The 18961-nt window shown below is 45.3% G+C and overlaps 1 protein-coding gene across 1 annotated transcript in view; it reads right to left on the reverse strand.

Annotated features, from left to right (window-relative positions):
* The window catches only part of KIF20B (kinesin family member 20B), a 70677-nt gene extending 52906 nt beyond the window's left edge, over positions 1 to 17771 (reverse strand). The window contains 10 exon segments of the mRNA XM_087702389.1: positions 1031 to 1175; positions 2908 to 3047; positions 6051 to 6344; positions 9884 to 10046; positions 11493 to 11639; positions 11744 to 11812; positions 12947 to 13058; positions 14423 to 14617; positions 16100 to 16160; positions 17484 to 17771. Coding sequence (XP_087558515.1) covers positions 1031 to 1175; positions 2908 to 3047; positions 6051 to 6344; positions 9884 to 10046; positions 11493 to 11639; positions 11744 to 11812; positions 12947 to 13058; positions 14423 to 14617; positions 16100 to 16160; positions 17484 to 17771 — 1614 coding nt within the window.
* Positions 17772 to 18961: the final 1190 nt, after the last annotated feature.

An 18961-nucleotide genomic window follows, 5' to 3' on the forward strand; every position in this document is an offset into this window, starting at 1 on the left:
GGTAAATTAACAGCGTTATTGAAAGCCATCTGGGGAAAGGGAAAAAAAGGGGAAAAGGAAATAGCAAATAGCAGTTAGCAATAGCAGTTAGACTTATATACCGCTTCATAGGGCTTTCGGCCCTCTCTAAGCGGTTTACAGAGTCAGCATATCTCCCCCAACAACAATCCGGGTCCTCATTTCACCCACCTCGGAAGGATGGAAGGCTGAGTCAACCTTGAGCCGGTGAGATTAGAACCGCTGAACTGCAGATCACAGTCAGCTGCCTGCAGTACTGCATCCTAACCACTGCGCCACCTCGGCTCTGGGTTCCGAAATTAAATTAAGCCATGGCTTGCTCAAGCATTGCTTGCTAAGAATAAGCCAAAGATGGCAGCTTCACTGGCCGTATCTCAAAAGCCGACAGGCTGACCTAGCAGGAAGCGGTAAGTACAGGAAGTCCTTGTTTAACTACATTCCTTGAGGTCGGCAACTTTGTCGCTAAATGCGGCGGCTGTAAATCCTGACGTCACATAGCCATGCTGTCATAATATTCATGACTGGCAGAGACATGGTAACAGGTTGGCCAATGAGGGCGGTTTACAGTAGAAACTGAAACAGTATTTGCTGGAGACAGCTAGGTGCCTGGGCGTGGCTTAGGCTAAGCTTAACTGCCCTGTATAGAGGAGGTTCTCTTTGTCTGTATTAAGCTCTGTTGTGGCTCGAAAGGAGCCTTTGGAGCTGCTATCAGACTCTGACAGCGAGGGGCCCTATGAGTCAGCCCTGAACGATGCGGAGGACCTTGGACAGGGTTCTGACTCCGAGCAGGGCGCAGAGAGACTAGTTGGTCCCAGGTGACGACTGAGCCTTGGATCAGTGGGGAGGAGACAAGAGAGGCTGACACAGAAACCTCCTGTGAGTTGTTTCGGGATGCACGCATTGTAAGTCTCCTTGTCCAGCAACTGCCTTAATTTTGATCTCTGAACAAGTGGTCATTAGCTGAGGACCACCCGATAACACAACCGCTTACATTTGCTGGAACAAAACTTACTGCTTTTTCATCCTGTTTTAGGGACTCTTCTGCTCCTCCTTCGCCATCTGGGCGTGCGGTACAGTCCTTCAACAGGTCCTTATAAATGCTCATCCGCTCCTCACACGAGGTCGCCATTATTTCTTCTTTATAGGTATAGATCTCCCTAAATAGATCAGAAAGAGAAATAATAATTCTCTTAATCATTTGTCTTGGAAATAATAATCACATTATAAAATAATTTGTCTTGGAAACAAATCATACCAATTTATACCCTTCAACTAATTCTTTAAAAAAAAAGAAAGAAATCTTAGCTGGAAGAGATAAACATATTGGATATGAGAAATTGCAATTTGCGTGACCCGACAAATGTGCGCCCGACAACAGCACGCCAACAAAACCACGGCGATAAAACCGAAAAGTCGACAGCGCGCCGACAAGAGCGCCGACAGAAGCGCCATTACGGTTAAGGTAAGGGTTAGGGTAAGGGTTAGGGTTACGTTTAGGTGTAGGTTTAGGCTTAGGGTTAGGTTTAGGGTTACCATTAGGGTAAGGTTTAGAGCGCGCTTCTGTCAGCGCGCTTCTGTGCTCATTCGTCGGCACGATTTCGAACTCGCGGTTTTGTCGGCGCGCTTTTGTCGAGCGCGCATTTGTCGGTGAACCTGCAATTTGCATGCAAGTTCCTTATTATGCATAGCAACTTTATTATCATGATGAAGCCGGAAGAAACGCAGGAGGAAAACTGGCCATTTGCTTACTGGGAATGGGAAAAATCGCACTATACCATGAATTTATGTAAACACAGGATTTTAATTGATGGACAAGGCTTCCAGTGTCACTCCATCTAATTTGTAGTATGTCTCATACAGGCAAATCAAATCCTAAAAGGTTTTCCTTATAAACTTCCTATTTCTACATCAATAGTCGAAAGCAGCAGTCGCCCACTCTTTGGGACTTGATGGCCTGGCCAGAGGCGGGAGAGGGGGGGCAGAGAGGAACCAGGCCACACAAGCAACCAGAGGAAATGGCGGGGATCAGCTGCACATGTGCTTAAATATTTTTGCGGGAGGGCTTATTTTAGCGCATGCACTCAAAAGCCCAATTGGGCTTATTATCTGTGTAGGACTTATTTTCTGGAAAACTGGGTAAATTTATAATTCAAGTTATCTGGAAATAGGTTGCTTTACAGATGAATGAGAATGCTACCTATCAGTAGTGTTGTGGCCCGGCAGGAGCCGTTGGAGCTGCCACCAGACTCCGACAGCGAGGGGCCCTATGAGTCGGCCCTGGAGGATGTGGAGGACCCTGGACAAGGTTTCGACTCTGAGCAGAGAGACTGGTTGGCCAATTATGCAATTACAGGAGGTAATTGCGCTTAGCTGGTGGTCATTAGGCTCTTTTCCAGACTATAAAAGAGACTGCTTGTGCCACGCCCTTCTTGCAGAAGTCAACGCTTGGACTAAAGAGAAACAAACTTGGCAGGCTGGATTGCTGCCAGAGTTTGTTTGCATTGCTGCCAAGCTTTGTCAGACTTGCTGCCAAGGTCCTTATCTGTTTGTTTATTTGGCTTTCAGACACCGAGTCTGGTCTTGTTATTAAATGACATTCCATTTTACGCTTGTCTCGGCTTTCGTTACTGAACGGAGGAGGGGGTCAGAACACAGTAGTGTACAAGTGAATAACCTTTAAGTGACAATCTTAAACGTTGAGTAGTGTCTAAAACTTTTTTCCTATCCTTGCTTTATCTAAAAATGCACAAGGAATAGCTTCACCACTGCTGAGCAATTTGCTGCCTGACAAACTCTGAAACAATACGCACACACCTTTGTTGCATGCTAGAAAATATCCTATAACTCCCCAGGCGCACAAAACAACAACAGCAACCCCGGAAGACTTACTTGAGATCACTCTCTTTTGCACTGAAGTACTTGAAACATTCTTGAGTAACTTCTTCGCGGATTTTGAGCTCCTTGTACAGCTCAGCTCTTTTCCCTTCTATCAACTTATTCCTTAATTCTTCTATGACATCGAGTAACTTCTAAACAGGAGAACCAGGAATAAACATTATGAGACTTTCTATGTTACGACATGCAAGCTGAGTTTCTGTAGACACGATGCTAAACTCTAGTAATCCTGTCCCTTAGGCCAGTGTTTCCCAAAGTGTACCCCCAGGGGTACGGGAAGAATTTGGTGGGGGTACGTGTTGCACCGGAGTTTGGTGGGGATCACGTGGGAATATCCACTGCACCGTGCTTAGCTGCGCCCACGGAACAAGGAAAGAAACAGGCGCGTATCGCAGTTTTTACATGGGAGCTGGGGCCATCGTACATCGTATCGCAACTCATTATGGCGGGAACTTGCTTTCTGCAGGACTCCCGTTTATGTCTAAATTCATTTCTAAAATCAGCCCGATTTATTATACTCTTTAATTTGCTAGCTAACAGGATGGCTTTTATAACTTTTTTATATTTTATTTTATCTTCGTTGTCAAATTAGAGCATTGAAAATCAACTTTGAGGATAGGTTCTTGCAGAAAAGCAAGCTACAGATATGCAGGAGAAACAGAAGCTAGATTTCTTTCCACATATAAAATTCTGCTTTTCGGTTGCTAGGCAAAGGGCCCTTTGAGTCCAGCTCAGTTCCTGTTACTACCATGGAAGGAACTTGGCTAATAAAAGGAACTATATTAAGCAAGCATTTGATGCAGAAAGTCACAGGAGCAAGATAACCTCAAAGAAAATAGCTTTAATCTTACCAGTTCGGCACAAACACTTTAGACCTAAATTAAAACAGCTCCTCACCAACAGCTAAAGAGAGACTGCCTATACTGAATGCACGTAGCATAATGCAACCTTGTGTAGCTATTGATCATTGATTAGACAATGATTGATTTTATTAAACACTTTTTCTCTTTCTGGAGAAGTAAGTGCTCAACGTTCGTTTCCCTCCCCTCACCGCCAAATACACCTTGTTAACTCTACTCCACCTTGCTGGTTGTTCTACTTGGGATAACCACTGCAAGATGGCGCGGGTGCAGTACTGCAGGCCATTTCAGCTGACTGTTATCTGCAGTTCAGCGGTTCAAATCTCACCGGCTCAAGGTTGACTCAGCCTTCCATCCTTCCGAGGTGGATGAAATGAGGACCCGGATTGTTGGGGGCAACATGCTGACTCTGTAAACCGCTTAGAGAGGGCTGAAAGCCCTATGAAGCGGTATATAAGTCTAACTGCTATTGCTATATCTCCCAACATTATTCAGCTACGTCTGTGTAATTTTCTTAGCAACAGTTTAATGACTTGCTATCAATTTTCCAGGTTTTTTAAAAAAAATCTTCAGTCTAGTCAATGTCCCATATTCTTAGTAACCTGTTGTGGCCCGGCAGGAGCCGTTGGAGCTGCCACCAGACTCCGACAGCGAGGGGCCCTATGAGTCGGCCCTGGAGGATGTGGAGGACCCTGGACAGGGTTCCGACTCCGAGCAGGGCGCAGAGAGACTGGTTGGCCACCAGGTGGCGCCTGAGCCTTGGATCAGTGGGGAGGAGACAAGAGTGATCCGGAAACCAACTGTGAGTTGTTCCGGGATGCACGCCGTTGAAGGGCTACTTGGCGTCAAGAACAACTACGTAATTACAGGAGGTAATTACGCTCAGCTGATGGTCATTAAGCTCCTCTCCTGACTATAAAAGAGACTGCTTGTGCTACACCCTTCTTGCAGAAGTCAACGCTTGGGACTAAAGAGAAACGAACTTGGCAGGCTGGATTGCTGCCAGAGTTTGTTTGTATTGCTGCCAAAATTTCTCGGACTTGCTGCCAAAGTCCTTATCAGTTTGTTTATTTGGCTTTCAGTCACCGAGAGTCTGGACTTGCTAATTAAAGGACATTCCATTTTACGCTTGTCTCGACTTCCGTTACTGAACGGAGGAGAGGGTCAGAACACTAACACGCCTTAGTTTTTAGTGAGATCAGCCAGATATGACTTTGTTGTTTGAAGGTAATCTATCTTCTTTGCTATACTACAAAGAAACGATGTGAAAGGAAACAGGGCCCAGCCATCAATCCTGATAAAACACCTGCTCTTAATGAACTGCATTAATTCTAATAGGAACTGATGCACCAGATTAGTTTTTCTCTCTCTTCACTAAAGATAAAAGTAAAGGTTCCTCTTGCACATATGAGATAGTCGTTCCCGACTGTAGGGGGGCGGTGCTCATTTGGACCTGGGTACTTGAGAGACCGCCTGCTGCCAATCACCTCCACTAGACCGATTAGATCCCACAGATTAGGCCTCCTCCGAATTCCATCCGCCGGCCAGTGCCGACTGGCGACTACCCGGAGGAGAGCCTTCTCTGTGGCTGCTCCGACCCTCTGGAACGAACTCCCCGTGGAGATTCGAACCCTCACCACCCTCCAGGCCTTCCGCAAAGCCCTTAAAACCTGGCTGTTCCGACAGGCCTGGGGCTAAAGAGCTGTTGCCCCCGTCTCAAATGGTATGACTGTTGTGTGTTTTTAAATTATGTATTGTTATGTTTTGTCTTTTATTTTCTGTCTGTAGCCCCCTTCCCCGATTTGAATTGTGAGCCGCCCTGAGTCCCCTTCGGGGGAAAAGGGCGGCATATAAATATAATAAAATCAAATCAAATCATCTCCGTTTCAAAACCAAAGAGCCAGCACTGTCCGAAGACGTCTCCGTGGTCATGTGGCCGGCATGACTAAATGCAGAAGGTGCACAGAACGCGGTTACCTTCTCACCAAAGGTGATCCCTAGTTCTCTACTAGCATTTTTTACGTGCTTTCAAACTGCTAGGTTGGCAGAAGCTGGGAGAAGTAACGGGAGCTCACCCTGTTACGCGGCAGTAGGGATTCGAACCACTGAACTGTTGACCTTTCGACCGACAAGTTCAGCCTCTTGGCCGCTGAGCTACCACATCCCACTTCTCTTCACTGCCCCATCCTAATTTTAAATTGCCTTGACGCTAACCATGCTCATTAAGAGCCTTTTTGGTTGAAGGCTGAGACACATGGACACCAGCAGAAGACGTACCTGATATTGTTCTTTTTTGAGAATGATATCACTATCTTCGTCTTCAAGTTGGCTTTCCATCTCCTCGGTTGGGTCAGCTTCCTTTGCATGTGTGCATCCTTCTTCCAAACAATCCCCCGGGTCCACCAGCTCTTCTTCATCTTCCATCACATCTTCCAGAGTCCCCTCCCAAAATATGGTTGCTCTTTTTGCAGGTAAATGGACGCCGTCATCAAGGATACTTCCGGATTCTGCTTTGAAGGACCGATGGTCAACTCTCTCCAATAGGGGAGACTCGGGATCCAGTACCATGACCTATTCAAGATGGATGTCACAAAATGTGTTTAGAGCCACAATTAATGGAATTCTTTCAGCATTTATGGATATCTTACACTCATCCTTATCCATTCCCCGCTCCAAAATCGTAACTGTTATAGATGCTCACGGCATATGATTTTAAAAAAGCTCTCCAAAGACACTACAGGTAGTCCCCAACTTACGATCCCAATTGAGCCCAAAATATCTGTTGCTAAGTGAGACACCTGTTAAGTGAATTGTGCTCCTTTTTATAATCTTTCTTGCCATATCTAGCAATAGCAGTTAGACTTATATACCGCTTCATAAGGCTTTCAGCCCTCTCTAAGCGGTTTACAGAGTCAGCATATCGCCCCCAACAATCCAGGTCCTCATTTTACCCACCTCGGAAGGATGGAAGGCTGAGTCAACCCTAAGCCGGTGAGATTTGAACCGCCGAACTGCAGTCAGCTGAAGTAGCCTGCAGTGCTGCATTTAACCACTGCGCCACCTCGGCTCCCTGTTAAGTGAATCACTGGAGTTGTTAAGTGCGTATCACGGCAGTGAGGTGAATCTGATTTCCCTATAGACTTTGCTTGTTGGAGGGTTGCAAAAGATGACCCCATGACCCCAGGACACTGGAACCGTCATAAATAGGAGTCAGTTTGCCAAGCGCTTGAATTTTGATTACGTAACCTGGGGATGCCGTAAGTGTGAAAAACGGTGGTGGGTCGCTTTTTTCAGAGCTGTTGTAACTTTGAACAGTCATCAAATGAACTGTAGTAAGTTCAGGATCGCTCGAGCAGTATTTCCACCATATTCTTGTAGAAGAAATAGAACAAAACGGAATCTACCGTATTTTTCAGAGTATAAGACGCACCCTTTTTCCTCAAAAAAAGAGGCTGAAAATCTGGGTGCGTCTTATACACCGAATACAGCATTTTTTTGCCTCCCAAAGCCCCGCCCCTTCGCCAAAATGGCCGGGCATAGCCTTATGGAGGCTTTTAGAGAGCTCCTAGGGGGTGGGGAGAGCAGAAATGAGCAAATAAACGTGCCGTTTTTGTCCCCCAAGCCCCCAGCAGCACTCTATAAGCCTCCATAAGGCTATGCACGCAATTTTTTTAACAAAAAAGGGCCTATTTTAATGAAAAACATTTTTGCTTGTTTTTGCTCCCCCCCAAGGCCTTGGGGGAGGAAAAACGGGCCCGTTTTTGTGGAAAACGGGCCATTTTTGTGAGGATTGCAGTGTGCAAAAAAAAATTTTTTTCCTTTTGAAAAGCTTTGATTGATGAGAATTACATTGATTAAGTGCTGTGCTACAGAACACCTACCTACCTACTGTATTTCTCTCTCTCTCTCCCTTTATCTACCTACCTAACCTACTCTCTCTCTCTCTCTCCCTACCTACCTACTGTATTTCTCTTTCTCTATCCCTTTATCTACCTACCTATCTACTCTCTCTCTCTCTCCCTACCTACCTACTGTATTTCTCTTTCTCTCTCTATCCCTTTATCTACCTACGTATCTACTCTCTCTCTCTCCCTACCTACCTACTGTATTTCTCTCTTTCTCTCTCTATCCCTTTATCTACCTACCTATCTACTCTCTCTCTCTCTCCCTACCTACCTACTGTATTTCTCTCTATATCCCTTCATCTACCTACCTACCTACCTATCTACCTAATTAACTACTCTCTCTCCCCCTACCTACCTACTGTATTTCTCTCTCTTTCTCTCCCTGTCTATCCCTCTATCTATCTACCTATTTTTTTAAAAAAATTGCCTCTTCAAAACCTTGGTGCGTCTTATACTCCAGAGCGTCTTATACTCCCAAAAATACGGTAAGTACAAAAACCATACGACTTACGACCATATTGCTTCTTATATATACCGATGTAACCAGTTTTGAAATACCGTGAGGATTAGGTTCAAAATACACATCCTTCTTTCTTAGATCCATGGCCCTTCCATTTGGAAGTCATTCAAGAGATCCTCACGTCTAACTAGCCTCAAAAGAATCCAATGGGATAAGGGGATTTAGCCGAAAGTGACCCAGGCTGCTTCCATGGCTGAGGGCGGATTTAAATCTGTTTTGTTTTGGATTTACTTCAACAATTTTACCACTGCCCGGCCACTGACCTTTCTACACTTTAAATTGCTAATTAGCACATCTGAGACATGCAGACAGAAGTAAGGGTAGAGACTTCTGTAATTTCCATTTGAGAATTGATCTCAAAATGAACCAGATGTTTCCCCAGAGGCAGCAACAGATTGATTAAGTATCTGTTAGCTCTAAAAGGAAAAGGGAGAAAACTAGTTTAAACTACTGGGGGGGGGGGGGGAATGACTGCTTTGCACTACTGTGAACAAATCAACAATAGCTTCATTCTTATCTCCAATAGCAGTTAGACTTATCTACCGCTTCACAGGGCTTTCAGCCCTCTCTAAGCGGTTTACAGAGTCAGCATATCGCCCCCAACAACAATCCGGGTCCTCATTTTACCCACCTCGGAAGGATGGAAGGCTGAGTCAACCCTGAGCCGGTGAGATTTGAACTGCCGAACTGCAGTCAGCTGAAGTAGCCTGCAGTGCTGCATTTAACCACTGCGCCACCTCGGCTCAATAAAGCGTCTCATCTAGCCAAATTGAATCTCAGAAGCTTCTGTCAAAATTAGCCTAAAGGTTCCCCTGACACATATGTGCTAGTCGTTCCCAACTCTAGGGGGCGATGCTCATCTCCATTTCAAAGCTGAAGAGCCAGCGCTGTCCGAAGACGTCTCCGTGGTCATGTGGCTGGCATGACTCAATGCCAAAGGCGCACGGAATGTTGTTACCTTCCCACCAAAGGTGGTACCTATTTTTCTACTTGCACTTTTTACGTGCTTTCGAACTGCTAGGTTGGCAGAAGCTGGGACAAGTCACGAGAGCTCACTCCGTTACGCGGCGCTAGGAATTCGAACCGCCGAACTGCCGACCTTTCTGATCAACAAGCTCAGCGTCTTAGCCACTGAGCCACCGTGTCCTGGTTCAAAATTAGCCTAGTACTGAATAAAGTTGTAAGTACGGGTCATCCTCGACTTTACGACCAGCATGTATGTTGCTAAGTGAGAAATTTGTGAAGTTTTGCCCTGTTTTGTGGTTTTTCTCGTCACGGTTGTTAAGTGAATCACTGCAGTTGTTAAATTAGTAGCATGGTTGTGAAGTGAATCTGGATTCCCCACTTGTTTGTCAGAAGGTCGCAAAAGGGGATCGCACGACACTGCAACCGTCGTAAGTATGAACCAGTTGTCAAGCACCCGAACGTAAATCACATGAGCCCGGAGATAGTGCAGCGGTCATAAGTGTGAAAAATAGTCCTAAGTCACTTTTTTTTCACTGCTGTTATAACTTCAAACAGTCGCTACATGAATTGTTGTAACTCGAAGGCTACCTATTATCCAGGGAGCTGAGATTTATTATTAAATCTCAGTATGAACTCTGACAACTTGAAACTTTTTGCAATTTGCAGTAATTTCGTCACAGGCATTCGTTCCCGGCCACTAATCATTGGCACCCGTTTACCTTTTGAGCAATTGCAGAGAACTTGAGCACGTTGAGCGTCTCGTCGTAAGCAGAGGGACTCTGGCTGACGTTAACTATCATGCAAACCTTTCCTTTCCCACTGAAGAAACCTTGAAAGAAATGGGTGAGTTTGCTCTCTCGAAAAGGAATATGCTGTTGCAGCCTGGAATGAAGGACAAGAATATGAATAATCCTGGAAATTGAAGGCATTCCACAAAGGACAGTTGAACCCCCGTTTCACTAAATTCCTTCCTTTTTTTATTCTTTCTCTCTTATACAGAAACAGAGGACAAGAAACTGTTCTGACCCCCCCCCTCCTCCGTCCTGGAACGAAAGCCAAAACCAACGTAAATGAGAATGGTTTCTTTTAATCAGTCCAGACTCTAGTTGGCTGCAAGCCACATAAACAAGGAGATAAGCACTCTGGCAGCAAGTCCTACAAAACTTGGCAGCAATGCAAACAAACTCTGGCAGCCAGTTTGTTTCTTGTTAGTCCTTAACTTTGACTTCTGCAAAAGGGCGTGGCACAAGCAGTCCCTTTTATAATCAGGAGAGGATCTTAATGAGCATCAGCTGAGCGTACTCATCTCCTATAATTACGCAGTTGTTCTTGCCGCCGAGTAGCCCTTCGACGGCGTGCATCCCGAAACAACTCACAGGTGTCTTCTGGATACACTCCCTCTTGTCTCCTCCCCACTGATCCAAGGCTCCGGTGCCACCTGGTGGCCAACCAGTCTCTCCTCGCCCTGCTTGGAGTTGGCACCCTGTCCAGGGTCCTCCACCTCCTCCAGAGCCGACTCATAAGACCCCTCGCTGTCGGAGTCTGGCGGCAGCTCCAACGGCTCCTGCCGGGCCACAACAGAAACTATCAAGCATTTTTTTTTAAAACTAGGGTTAGGAGAACACTAAATGCATAATTTATATATATTTTTATCGTGACCCGTCAAAACCGTGCTCGACTAAGCCGCACCCGATTAAACCGCGTCGCTGACGTCATCAACAGGGCGACAACAGCCAGCGCGGAGAAAGAAGGGCGCTTTAAATAGCGCTTTGAAAGCAAGCCGATTCAACTTAAGGTAAGGGTTAGGTTTAGGGTTAGCTTTAGGGTTAGGTTAAGGGTTAGGATTAGGTTAAGGGTTAGGATTAGGTTTAGGGTTAGGATTAGGTTTAGGGTTAGGTTTAGGGTTGGGGTTAGGGTTAGGTTAAGGGTTAGGGTTAGGTTTAGGGTTAGGTTTAGGGTTAGGTTAAGGGTTAGGGTTAGGGTTAGGTTTAGGTTAAGGGTTAGGTTTAGGGGGGTTAGGTTTAGGGGTTAATTTTAGGTTTAGAGGTTAATTTTAGGTTTAGGGTTTACAGCGTGCTTCTGTCTCCGCGCTGTTGTCGCCCTGTTGATGACATCAGCGACGCGGTTTAGTCGGACGCGGTTTAGTTGAGCGCGGTTTCGTGGTGGAACCATTTTTTATAGTTAGAAAGAAAATTAAGAGGAATCAGGAAGAAAGTAAAAGAAACTTTTCTTTCCTATTTAGCATTTCTTTTCCCTTTCTATAAATGGGTAGCTGAGGTGTCCCAAGCTTTGCCTAGTCTGAAAAAAAACACACCCTCCAGTCCTTACTTCGTTTGTTGGTTGGATTTCAAGGCACCGATGCATTTTCCTAGAATAAGCAATGATGTGTTGATGTTTCCGCTCTCTTTTAATCTTTCCCCTTCGTTGCAAGTTCTCGTGCAGCGCTCCGAGCCAGCGAGATCACAGAGGAATAACCTACAAGACACAAAGCGCACCACATTCAGCGCAGACACAGATCGCACAATGGTTTTAAAGAGAGATAATGATTTCCTGAGACATTAAGACTATTCAAGACTTACTCGTTGACTTTCGTCACACGCGTGGTCTCTGAATCAATTTTTAGCATTTTCACAGTAAATATGCTATGGCTGTTAAGAGAAAACAAGAATGTTATTTCCAGCACCTCTGGGTGCAAATGCTAGTTTGCTCACCTGTATGTAGCTCAAAAGCCAACAAATTTAACACAATACAATACAATACAATAGCAGAGTTGGAAGGGACCTTGGGATAAGATGCTACGAAGCCATAACAAAATTGTGAATTGTGAAAAGTTTATTTATATTTATAAAATCCTTTCTAGAAAGCCATCCTTTGTCTTTGCGCCTCTACACCTGACCAGAACGGTTCCACCACAAAACCGCGGTAGACTAAAGCGCACTCGACGAAAGCGCGTACCTGACGTCATCACAGCGCGACGAAAACATCACGCTGTGAGCGGTAAAGTTAAAATTAACGCGAAAACCTTACCCTAAGCCCCCCAAACCTAACCCTAAAGCTAACCCTTAACCTAACCCTAACCCTTAACCTAACCCTAACCCTTAACCTAACCCTAACCCTCACCTTTACATGAATCGGCTTGCTTTAAAAGCGCTTTTTAAAGCGCCCTTTTTTCTCCGCGGTCGTATTTGTCGCGCTGCTGATGACGTCAGGTACGCGCTTTAATCGGGCGCGCTTTAGTGGACCGCGGTTTTGTCGTGCCATGGACCAGAACTGGATGGGTGGAACGGCCAGCATGGCAATGGGAGATTGGACTACGTGATGGACTTGTGGGTGGTGAGGGCAAGATCTTGAACTTTCAACTGGATGGGGAAAATCAGGAACTTTTCAGAGTCGGGTTTTCCCAGATGTGCCAACGTGGCTCTCTTAATAAACTGGAACTTTGGACAATACTCTGCTCCAGACTCTGATTTACTTTTGGATGCTATTTGGAACCCTGACATCAATAACAACGGAATAGGTCTTGGCTATAATTTCTTTAAATGGAAAGTTTAAAGATTGTCTGAAACAGTCCGCTCTTATTAAGGTAAACACCGGTTGGTCAGGAATGAAAATGACAGTTCGTAAGCTCCATCTTGTGGTTGTTTGTGGAAGGAGACATACAAAACGAGAATATTTTGAGTTGTACATCAAAGAACATATATTATGAACAAGAAGCATTTGGGAGCATTAAGCCTGGACTGGATAAGATTTACAAATTAAATACAAAGCATACCAAGCTTTACCTTCGACTTGAGTTGGCATTCAGCTTCGTAGAAGCATAGCTCTGATGTCTCAAGCCTACTTTCATAAGTTTATAAGCTTCTTGGGAGTTTGAAACGTGAACCCATTGTAGATCTTTCAAAAAAAAAACAAGAGTAATTTATTAGTTATGAAACAAAGCCCTACAAGGTATGCAAATGTAGATAAAGTAATTGGAAAAATGTAATTGGGGAAAAAATAGAATTCAGTAGAATTAGAATTAATTTATTTGTAGTAGCAGTAGCAGTAGACTTATATACCGCTTCATAGGGCTTTCAGCCCTCTCTAAGCGGTTTACAGAGTCAGCATATTGCCCCCAACAATCTGGGTCCTCATTTTACCCACCTCGGAAGGATGGAAGGCTGAGTCAACCCTGAGCCGGTGGGATTTGATCCGCTGAACTGCTGATCTAGCAGTAGCCTGCAGTGCTGCATTTAACCACTGCGCCACCTCGGCTTTTCCCTGAGGGGACTCAGGGCGGCTCACAATTCAGGGGGAGGGAAAGACAAACGAGTTACAAACATGAAGACAATACATCATTAAAAAGGCAGGTTTTAATAGCTTTGCGAAAGGCCATGAGAGTGGGCAGGGCCCGGATCTCTGGGGGCAGCTCATTCCATAGGGCCGGAGCGGCAACAGAGAAGGCCTTACTCCTAGGCGTCGCCAGCCGGCATTTATCCTGATAAATGCCAAATAAGAGTTAATAATTGTTAGTAGAGGTGCTTTTAAGATAATAGTCTGCATCTCTGAATTGCTAAATAGCAAGATTTGGTTAAAACAATGGAACAAATTAAATCTACTCATTATATAAAGAAATTCCAAATAAAGTGTTTAACAAGTGAAGGTAAAAGTCAAAGGATGAAAATATTAACCTGTATCATATTATCCACTTTACAATTATGTATGTAGGGGGGGTGGATGGATGGATGGATAGATATCATAATTTGATGCATAATTTTAACCAAAGGAAGCCCATCTCATATTGAAAAAGAACAGCATTTGTAAGTTATTGAAATTATGATCAATTGCTGGTTCCACCACAAATCCGCGGTAGACTAAAGCGCGCGCGACGAAAGCGCGTACGTGACGTCATCACAGCGTGACGAAAACGGCACGCTGTGAGCGGTAAATTTAAAATTAATGCGAAAACCTTACCCTAACCCCCCCAAACCTAACCCTTAACCTAACCTTAACCCTAACCCTTAACCTAACGCTAACCCTTAACCTAACCCTAAACCTAACCCTAACGCTTAACGTAACCCTAAACCTAACCCTAACCCTTAACCTAACCCTAAACCTAACCCTTACCTTTATGTGAATCGGCTTGCTTTAATTTTATTTTAATTTATTTTTAATTTTATTTGTCGCGCTGCTGATGATGTCACGTACGCGCTTTGATCGGGCGCACTTTAGTGGACCGCGGTTTTGACGGGTCACGCAATTGCTAAACATTTCATTACCTTTTACATAGGAATAGCCTTTTATGTCCTGAGCCAGGCGCAACATTTTTCTCCTCTTGTCATGAGATATTGGAAGCAGTAAGTCATGAATGGACTCGTTGTAAATTTCACAGAAAGAGACCCAAAGGGAATATTTTACATTTCTCTGCTCTTCTAGGACAGACTGGTCTGCTTCTGCCTCTGGTTCTTTCTTATCTGGCAAAAGATTGGAGCAAGTTATCATGTAAAACCATATTATTCAGTAGCGGGCAATTGGTATGGAAGATATAACCCCAGCTTGGATGTATCACAGAGTTAGCTCTTAGACCAGGGGTGTCAAACCCAAGTCCTAGGGGCCGGATCCGGTCCATGGGGTGCTTAGATCCAGCCGGTGGGGCAGCCCTGGAAACAGCAAAGGACCAGCCTGTGGCGCGCCTGCCCTGAGTCCTTGGGAGAAAGGCGGCATATAAATCTAATGAACCTAAACCTAAACCTTAAAACCGAGCTTGGGAGGGTTGCACATGGCCTCCCTGAGCTCCGTTTTCACCGGCCAAGGGCTAGCAAAACAAAGTAAAAAAATAAAACAAAAGGAGAAGTTATTTCCCCTTTTGCATTTGAGCATGCAAGAAGGGACAGAGAAGGAGAAAGGGAAAGAGGAAGACAAAGGAAAAGAGGGGAAGATGGGAAGAGAGCAAGGAAGGAAAAATAAGGAAAGAAGAGAAGGAAGAAGAAAGGAGAATGAAGAGGGAAGGAAAAACAAGAGGATGGAAGGTAGGTAGGTAGGTAGCAAAGGAAGGAAGGAAGGAAGGAAGGAAGGAAGGAAGGAAGGAAGGAAAGAAGGAAGGAAGGAAGGAAGGAAGGAAGGAAGGAAGGAAGATTATAATGAGTGAGGGAGGGCCTGAGGGAAGTCCTGCCTTAGGGTTCACCGACAAATGCACGCTCCACAAAAGCGCGACCGGCAAAACCGCGGCGAGGAAAACCGCGAGTTCTAAATCGCGCCGACGAATGAGCGCAGAAGCGCGCCGACAACAGCGCGCTGACAAAAGCGTGCCTTCAACAAACAAGTAATAACCGCGAGTTCTAACCCTAACCTTAACTGAAATCCCTAAACCTAACCCTGAACGTAACCCTTACCTTAACTGAAATCGCGCTTTTGTGGGCGCGCTTTTGTTGGCGCGTTGTTGTGGGCGCGTTTTTATGACATCGCGGCTTTTATCGCCGCGGTTTCGTCGGCCCGCTATTGACGATCGCTCTTTTGTCGGGTTACGCTGCCTTAGCCCTTGGCCACCACAGGCGTCCCCGACACGATTGATGTCGACCTGGCCACGCCCACCCGAATACGGCCCTCCGTGAAATCAGGTTTGTCTTAAGACTCTGCTCTAGCTACAGCAACGAACTCAACAACGTGACCACAGCCGGTAGCAACATTCACTTTTTACACTAATGTCAATAATGCTTGGTTAGGGCTTAACATGTTATGCAGACCCAGACTTTGAGGTTGGCACAGTGTAATATTTCCAGAAATTGTCTGGATTTTGTTCACTTTATCTTGATCCTACCAATCTCTTGAAGATTCGTCCCATCACACTATTCCAAAGCCAAGATGGCCTTGGTGACACCAGCTGAGCATTATTTGTGAACCCAATCCTCTTTCAGTAAACCATGGTTTAGCAAATGAGTGTGAACAACCCAACTTACCTTCACGATTATCTGTTGTTGTTGTTGTTGTTCTACTACTACTGTTGCTGTGGCAATCTACCTGAAAATTAAGTCAGGAACAAAATTTGGGTTACCACAAATGTTTTGTCGCAGGCTTCTCTCCGTCATCCCTTGTATCCTAATGTCCCCCCAATAGCTGAAAACAAATAAAACCAGATCACAGAAACATTCACCTTATGCAAAGATCCTCACACTTGGCAACTTTCAAGACTTGTGGGACTTCAACTCCCAGAATTATCCAGCCAAGTCTTTTTTTTTTTTTTAAAGTATGTTTATTTCCATTTCATTCCATACAATCACATGTATACTGTGCATAACCGGGGCATATAACATTGAATAATAAACACAGCCTTCCCTTTTATAGACAATACCCCCCAAAATACAAACCCAATATACCACCTTGACCCACCATACACCCCTCTTTCACCCCCCCTCCAACTTTCGTTCTTCCTTCCAACATTCCCCTCTACTTCCTACTTCCCCTCCCCCTCTATCACTCCTCTCTCCCAATACATTTAGCAATAGCAATAGCAGTAGACTTATATACCGCTTCATAGGCCTTTCAGGCCTCTCTAAGCGGTTTACAGAGAGTCAGCATATTGCCCCCAACAATCTGGGTCCTCATTTTACCCACCTCGGAAGGATGGAAGGCTGAGTCAACCCTGAGCCGGTGAGATTTGAACCGCTGACCTGCTGATCTAGCAGTAGCCTGCAGTGCTGCATTTAACCACTGCGCCACCTGGCTCTATATTCCCTCCCTTCCTTCTCCTCCTGCCTCCAATCCTCTCTCCCACCCTCTCTACCCCTCTTTCTTCTTTCGCTCTACTCCTCCCTTCGGTGTATTTCTATTATCTATCGATATGTTCAGCTTGTCCTATTTTTACCCTAACATTAAAGAGCCACAGTATACCAGTGCAATCATGTGCTTTAAGATCTAACACATATTATATTTCCCCCCTCCCCCTAAAACCCCACCTCCCTTCCCTCCCCCCCGACTTCCCAGAGCCCGTACACGGTATAGCTTTTTAACAAACACAGTCTAAAATATCTTAAAACAAAGAAGATTAATCCAGCCAAGTCTTAAAAGTTGTCAAGTTGTCAAGACCTCTGACCTAATTGTGTGGGGTGTCCGTGAATTTTAATGTAACCCCTGAACACCACCCAAACTGATGGGGCGGAGGGGAGCGGCATATGCATTAATCCAACAATTGGGCAATATTCTATTTACTCCTTGTCATTACAGTCCACTAAATGCTTCTTTATTGCCAAAAAACATAGTTTGTCTGGGTTTATTCAACTAAAAAGCTGCTAAAAAGTTTGCTTTGGTGTGTTTGTGTGTGGGGGGGGGGGTGAGTCACAATACCTCTTTCAGGAGGCGAAGCAATGAATTTTTCAGAGCTATTTCTCCGCGCACTTCTTCTTTGGAGAGATTTTTATACTCTCTACATCGATGGGGCTTGAGATTCGGGTCTGGGTACAGCTTGTCTCCAATGCTTTGAAATACCATATCCAGAATCCTGGGGAGAATGCCTCTATCTTCATCGGTACCTGGCGTAGAGAATTCAAGACTTAGGTAGAATCCCAAGTTGTTGGAAAAGAGATAAAGAAAGGCTGGACTTTCTGAACTAAATATATTTTGGATGGCTGTCATTATCCCACAACCTTTGCTGTCCATATATGTTAGACTCTTGGCCTCTATAACTGCTGGCCAAGGAAATCCAAAATATTTGCCGGATCCGGGTTGCAGAAGGCTGAACTGGAGCCATCCTACAGGTAAATACAATAGTTTTACAACAGAAAGTAAATATCGACTTGCTTCGCTTTTAAGTTGACATATTTGATTGATTTGATTTGATTATATTTATATGCTGCTCTTTTCCCCCGAAAGGGGACTCAGGGCGGCTCACAATTCAAATCAGGGAAGGGGGGTACAGACAAAAAATAAAAGACGAAACATAACAATGTATAATTTAAAAAACACACAACAGTCATACCAATTCGAGACGGGGGCAACAGCTCTTTAGCCCCAGGCCTGTCGGAACAGCCAGGTTTTAAGGGCTTTGCGGAAGGCCTGGAGGGTGGTGAGGGTTCGAATCTCCACGGGGAGTTCGTTCCAGAGGGTCGGAGCAGCCACAGAGAAGGCTCTCCTCCGGGTAGTCGCCAGTCGACACTGGCCGGCGGATGGAATTCGGAGGAGGCCTAATCTGTGGGATCTAATCGGTCTAGTGGAGGTGATTGGCAGCAGGCGGTCTCTCACATAAGGCACCAAGTGTTCTTATACTGCTTTGAACTTACTTAACTCATCCTAAGAGTGAGCTCTATTTGCATTCAGTGGCTCTTAGGTAAAGGTAAAAGTTTCCCCTCGCACATATGTGCTAGCCGTTCCTGACTCTAGGGGGCGATGCTCCTCTCCGTTTCAAAGCCGAAGAGCCAGCGCTGTCCGAAAACGTCTCCGTGGTCACGGGGCCAGCATGACTCAACGCCAAAGGCGCACGGAACGCTGTTACTCTTCCCACCCAAGGTGGTCCCTATTTTTCTTCTTGCATTTTTACGTCCTTTCGAACTGCTAGGTTGGCAGAAGCTGGGGACTATTAACGGGAGCTCGCTCCACTACATGGCACTAGGGATTCGAACCGCTGAACTGCCGATCTTCTGATTGACAAGCTCAGCGTCTTAGCCACTGGAGCCACCACATCCCTTAGTGGGTCTTACTTCCAGGTTATATGTATTGATAATTTCTTTTGTCACCAAAAACAGAAATAATGCCAATGTCGGCTGGCGACCCCCCCCCCCCAGGGGGAGAGCCTTCTCTGTTGCAGCTCCAGCCCTTTGGAACGACCT

This window comes from Thamnophis sirtalis, unplaced genomic scaffold, assembly GCF_051295495.1.
Source record: "Thamnophis sirtalis isolate CommonGarterSnake01/CBP01778 unplaced genomic scaffold, rThaSir2_p1.2 scaffold_15, whole genome shotgun sequence".
Lineage (NCBI taxonomy): Eukaryota > Metazoa > Chordata > Lepidosauria > Squamata > Natricidae > Thamnophis > Thamnophis sirtalis.